At 42.5% G+C, this 6,520-nt stretch overlaps 1 protein-coding gene across 1 annotated transcript in view; it reads right to left on the bottom strand.

Annotated features, from left to right (window-relative positions):
• Nucleotides 1–2,510: 2,510 nt before the first annotated feature.
• Nucleotides 2,511–6,520, bottom strand: part of psma3 (proteasome 20S subunit alpha 3) — a 36,472-nt gene continuing 32,462 nt past the window's right edge. Inside the window, exons 22-23 of the mRNA XM_079573696.1 lie at nt 5,909–6,055; nt 2,511–2,694 (exon numbers count right to left, since the gene is read on the bottom strand). Coding sequence (XP_079429822.1) covers nt 2,597–2,694; nt 5,909–6,055 — 245 coding nt within the window. The 3' untranslated portion in view covers nt 2,511–2,596. The remainder of the gene's footprint in view (nt 2,695–5,908; nt 6,056–6,520) is intronic.

Raw genomic sequence — 6,520 nt, 5'->3', positions numbered from 1 at the left:
TTTGGTTCAGTTTTTACAAATGTCACATTTTCTTAAAATCAGTAAATTTGACCTTGATTTGAGAAACTTGTGTCTAAACTAAATCGTCCACGTCAAGAAAATAGATCTGAAATAATGATACAGATGTTTATTTATTGATTGGTTGTTTTTTCTGAGTTAAATGTACATTACCACGCCCCCTCAGGCCACGCCCCTCAGGCCACGCCCCCCAGCCACAGAGTGATTTTTATAAACCGGAAGTGATCGATGGAGTTTAAGGAAGAGGTTAGTTTAATTTAATTGAACTGTTTGTTACACGGAGCGTTCTGATTGGTCGACCAATAAACGCTCTGATTGGTGGATGTTTGAGTCGAAATAAACATTTATATTCATCGTTTCACGTTGTTTCTTTTCGCTTTTTGAAAGTTTAAGAGAAATGAATGAATCAAACGTTCTCAGGTTTGAATCTGGTTTAACTCATGCATGTAAACGTCAAGGTCCCATCATCACCTGCAGAGAGATTTAATAAACGACATAAAAAATAATAAGTAAACTCAAAGAAAGAGCTTTCACTTAAGAGGGGTATTCTGCAAACTGGACTTTTTCCAGCTTTCCATCATGTTATTCTGTCACTCCCTCATTAAAAACATGGCTGAAGTGTTGCCTTGGCACATTCACGTATTTCTGAGTAATCTGTAAAAACTCTGATGGCGGCCATTTTAGGGATAGGTTTGCCTGAGTCCTCCTAGGAACGCCCCCACCTCCTGGAGACGCCTCCGAGCTTTGGTCACCAGCCGAGTAACCAACCACTGCTCCTCAGCAGAACCCCCTCCCCACTGATGCCACAGACAGCGTGTGGAGGGGGCGTGTCTAAAGGCTCAGAGGTTCTTAAAGAGACAGAGGCCTATTTCAAGACATTCACTACAGCCATTTTGAGAGAGACATTTTATACAAGGCAGTTATTCTAATTTACTGCATTTACAGACCAACAGAAGGTTTGTCATCATTGTAGTGAGATATAGACTGGTGCTATGGGACTGACAAAAGCAGAACACCCCCTCTTTAAAGCAGAACACCCCCTCTTTAAAGCAGAACACCCCCTCTTTAAAGCAGAACACCCCCTCTTTAAAGCAGAACACCCCCTCTTTAAAGCAGAACACCCCCTCTTTAAAGCAGAACACCCCCTCTTTAAAGCAGAACACCCCCTCTTTAAAGCAGAACACCCCCTCTTTAAAGCAGAACACCCCCTCTCTCTCTCACCACCTGGACTCTGCTCTTCATTCACGCCCAAAGCGACCGTTGCCCCCACTTTGCTCTTCTTCATGTCTTTGTCTCTTTATTTAGTAGAAACTATATTCATGATTCAGGGTTTGTTACAGTAGTTTTTGAATAATTAGAGAAAATTAAAATTTTTCTCCAAAGTGTTTTCCCCCTTAACTGTTTTCAAACATGACCATATATGGGCGATCCCAGAGAGTCTGTATCTCAGGAGGAAGATCAGCCCAGTCCAGTGTTGGAAACATTGAAACCAGGCGTTAAAGTTGTTTTTAACGTGTCTAAACTCCGACGCTTTTCAATGGGGGCCTAGTGGCGACATGGAGGAACTACAGCAATGGACCCCAGTGTCGCGGTCATAAAGCAGAGCCGCCATTATCGCCTCATGTTCAGGTAAATCTCATTCATAAGTGACTTTATATGTCCTTATATGGAGTAATGGGGGCGTGTCCTGAGGGGGGGGCGGAGTTTCATAAACGAGGCCCCGGTCGTTTTGTTCCTGAACATGGCTTTATTTATTTACAGAAAAGTCACATAAAAAACAAGGACAGTTCATTTGATAAAACGAGTACAAACTTTTAAAAATATTATAAATCATTCTTTACAGAGAGTCACATGGTTCTGTAGCTCTGTACAAACTGCAGGGGGCGCCGCTCGCCTCAGGAAACCACCGGCCTTTTCCTCAAACAGAAACGTCTCAACCTTTTTCTTTCTCCTGTAACAGCGACGTTTGGAAAAGTCAATAAATAAAGATTCACAGGTAAAAAAAAAACAAAACTAAATGAATTCATGGTAAAAAAAAAAAAAAAAAAAAAAAGGAAAATTAAGGGTTTTTCTAAAATCTAAAAATTCATAAAAAAAACGACTTCATTATTTTCAAATCTCTGGAATTTTCATTTTCAAAATAAAAGCCTGAACCGTTTCCCGCGGGGTTTCTGTTTGAGGAAAGTCTTTTATTTTGTTAAATGGCGTTTCCTGCCGCGACGCCTCTTTTTTAGGGTTTTTTACCAAAATAAAAGCTCTTTAGATCCGTATAAAACAAACCGCCGCTGCAGGAAACGAGCCGGTCCTTTCAGAGTAAGACGAGCCGGTCCTTTCAGAGTAAGAGCCGGTCCTTTCAGAGTAAGAGCCGGTCCTTTCAGAGTAAGAGCCGGTCCTTTCAGAGTCAGACCAGGAAACGAGCCGGTCCTTTCAGAGTCAGAGCCGGTCCTTTCAGAGTAACACGGCTCGTTCGTGGAGCGTGTGGTTCCTCCAGGCGACGCTTGGAGGAAAAGTTTCAGCGGGAGAAAGGGACGGGGGCGGGACTTCCTGAAGCAGAGGCGGAGAGGGGCGGGGCCTGGCATCACCTGACCTCCACGGCCAATGAGCTCTGAGACGGAGAGGAGGAGGAGGGGCTCATGGCGGCGTCCGACGACGACGAGGCCGACGCCGTGTTCGACACTGAGGAGAGAAACAACGTTAAAGCAGCTGCGCAACTTCTTTATCAGTGCTTTAATAGAGAAGAGTGAATAGAGTGAATCCCCGGGACGTCCAAAGGTTTGCTGAGAAGGTTCTCCCTCGATATGTGAAACAATGTTGTGGTGCGACCCATAAAGCACGAGGGACACACACAGAGGCGGACAGGAAACAGCCGGACTGAACTTCCTGTGGTTGTACAGTCCAGAAAAAGCTGAATTTGCAGCAAAAAACGTCCAAATTAAAACTTATTTCGGTGACAGAGGGTTAGTATAAGTCTGTACGAGTCTAAAACTGTGGCTTTTGTTTAGAAAGGGGGAAATTTGGAAAATTGACGAATTTCAGGAGAAACTCTTACTGAGTCCAACATGCTGCCAGGCAAAGAACTCTGGCTATTTCCATGGAGGATGGGCGGGCCACTTACAAGCCACTTACAAGCAGTACTAAGTAACTCTTCCCCCTAAAGGCCATAAGCGCAACTGCAGGTGTCGTAGCCAGTTACGATTTTTTAACTTATTAATTGTCTTGGAGAGTAAACACTACACTGACAGGAAAGGTGAAGGGACAGAGGGTTACTGTGCATCCAATTATACAATAGAAATATTTTTTTTCACTCAAACTTGGCTGTAAATACTGTTTAAAGTGACGTTAGCCCGCAGTTAGCTTTGCCCGTTAGCATGTTAGCTTCTTCTTCGTGATTCCATTAGTGTGTATTGCTTTCTCCGGACCGGTGGCAGACAAGTTGCAAACATGGTTTTCTGTCCAGAGACACCAGGGGGCGATGAAAGACCCTCCAATCATCCCATAAACACTTGTATCACCCCCACAGGGACGACGGGGAGGGTTTATTAAGGTAAACACGTTACTTAGTGCTGCTTTAAAGGCATTTTTGGCGACAGCGGCTGCGTGTGCACAGCATTAGGTCCAGGTGGGGAATGTGCTCATGCGCCGGATTGGGTCCTTTCCAATCTGGCCAAGTCTGTGAAAGATATGAGGCTTTGAAATTTGCTGAAAATGGCCTCTCAGTTGCGGCCTTGTCATGACCACGCCCAATAATGGAACAAAATGTAGCTGATGATTTTGAAAGCCACATGGGTTTGGGACACGTTGGCCAAAATTGGAGGCTTTCCATCGAAAACTCGGGGATCAGGGGCCAGAAGTTCAAGAGGTACGATTTTGAAGGTTTGAGGTTCGGGCCAAGATGGCCGACTTCCTGTAGCATTTAGGGCGGGGTCATAATATCATGTGTCCTGACGTGGTCTATGTCCCTGGCCAATGTCACTTTTGTACCATGATTTTTTTTGCGACCGGGCCGTCATTGACTCAATGTAAACTGCCTGCTTGAGGGGGCGCCACTGAGCCATAATTTATTATTCTCTCTCGCGGACCCCACCCAAAATTAGAGCTTCCGGAGCACTATTTCCTTTCCCTGTCATGTCTGTAATGAGGGACTAATTATAATTAAAAAATAATGTTTGCTTCACGCTCTTTTGTCTCTCGATCTAAAATGACGGTTTTGCTGCTGCCTTTATGTTTGTTTTTAAGTTTTAGCTTTAATGTTTCCTCTCGGTGTCGGACAAAGTTTATTACTTTATAAATAATGTTAAAGAAAAACTGAAAAACACGTCTGTAAAGATCAGGTGACTATGTTTATATTGAAGGGAGTAACTTCACCTTTCCCTCCTCAACGTCACAGCATGTCCATCAACTTTGAACACGGTCAACCCGACCTCCACCCAATGTTTTTGTTTCTTCTTCTTTCTATGCTACAAATAAAGCCAACACTGTGTGGATTTTGCCTGCAAATGACATGTGTTAATTTCAAGTGTGTCTGCTCTGGAAAACACAACACTAAACCAACACAGCACATTTAAATGTAGCCTAACCCTATTATCTCAGTAGTTAAGATCGCTGCCTGACTGTACCTCATTTCAAGAGTGCTCACAAACATAAAAACACTAGATTCATTACAGAACAATAAGTACCTTCAGTAAATAAATCTGTTTCAGTTTCATTTAACAAATAAGTAATTTTTAACATCAAATAATCCTTAGACTTAAAATAGAAAGGAGTCTCAGAACATTGTCATTTTGAACTGAAGTCAGTCTGACAAAACTGAGACTCACATGATGTTGTTGGAGGAAATAGTCACAGATTTCTTGTTTTTTTTCGATGGCATTTTCTAACGAAAGATCGATTTTTCGAAAATAGAAAGTAGCTACCCTCCTATTCCGCCGGTGCCGTTGTTTTTGGATTTGATTGACACGCTCGTTATGTCACGTAGTTACGTACGGCATCAAACGTCACAACCAATCAGAGCCTCTATCCAGTCACTCGACCGACATGTGGGGGCGGCGGCTTCGAATGGCGTCCGCAAATGTAGAAAATGGGTTCAAAATATCGGTGGGGGCATGTCCACAGCAGCCCTTCAGGAAGTTACGCCCTTGTTTATATTAAAGTAACAGGTTTATGACTTTGTTACTTTAATCCTCAGGTTTATGACTCTGTTACTTTAATCCTCAGGTTTATGACTCTGTTACTTTAATCCTCAGGTTTATGACTCTGTTACTTTAATCCTCAGGTTTATGACTCTGTTACTTTAATCCTCAGGTTTATGACTCTGTTACTTTAATCCTCAGGTTTATGACTCTGTTACTTTAATCCTCAGGTTTATGACTCTGTTACTTTAATCCTCAGGTTTATGACTCTGTTACTTTAATCCTCAGGTTTATGACTTTGTTACTTTAATCCTCAGGTTTATGACTCTGTTACTTTAATCCTCAGGTTTATGACTCTGTTACTTTAATCCTCAGGTTTATGACTCTGAGGATTAAAGTAACAAAGTCATAAACCTGAGGATAATTAGAGACAAAAGTTTGTTCAATGTTTATTTATAAGTTTATTAATAAATGTATAATTAACGTCAGACTTTATTGATCTGACGGAACATTCACTGATTCAGACACGTGTAAGAAAGTCTCTGGTATCGGTTAATATCGGCCGATACTCAGAGCCCAGTGTTGAGATAAAAAAAGCTGGATCTCAATGAAGACCTGACACTGTGCAGATGTTTCTACTGAAGTGCAGATGTTTCTACTGAAGTGCAGATGTTTCTACTGAAGTGCAGATGTTTCTACTGAAGTGCAGATGTTTCTACTGAAGTGCAGATGTTGCAGATGTTGCAGATGTGGAGCCTGACCTTCTCGCTCCTTCTTCTTGAGGCGTTTCCGTCGCCGGTCGATGGAGGCCACCTCTGACTTCAGACTCAGGTAATACTTCCTGATCTCCTGCAGTTTGTCCTGGAGGAACGAGATCCGCTCAGAGGAAGACATCTTCTCCAGGTCGTCTGCGGACAGAGGTCGGACAGAGGTCACACAGAGGTCGGACAGGGGTCACACAGGGGTCACACAGGGGTCGGACAGGGGTCGGACAGGGGTCACACAGGGTTAGTGCTAGATGTTCTGCTCCGGAGGGACAGTCTGCTGTGAAAACATCAGATATCATGACACAAATGAAGGTTAGGGCCAGGGAAATGGTTTAACCTCTGAACTCCCGCCTGAACCGAGAGGATCTTTTTCCTCACGGCATCACATTTTTTTTCATTCAACATTTTTTTGTTGGGTATTCAACTCATTTTTGTCGTTTTTTCCGTCCATTTTTAATCAATTTTTTGTCACATTTTTGTCATTTTTTTGTCATTCTTTTATCACATTTGTGTCACTTTTTTGTCACATTTTTGTCACTTTTTTGTCATTTTTTAATAAATTTTTTGTCACATTTTTGTCATTTTTTTGTCACTTTTTTATCACAT

The sequence above is a fragment of the Gobius niger genome (assembly GCF_951799975.1).
Source record: "Gobius niger genome assembly, chromosome: 16".
NCBI classification, from domain to species: Eukaryota; Metazoa; Chordata; class Actinopteri; order Gobiiformes; family Gobiidae; genus Gobius; species Gobius niger.
The sequence above is the reverse complement of the archived record's forward strand: the minus strand, read 5'-3'. Positions and strand labels throughout refer to the sequence as shown.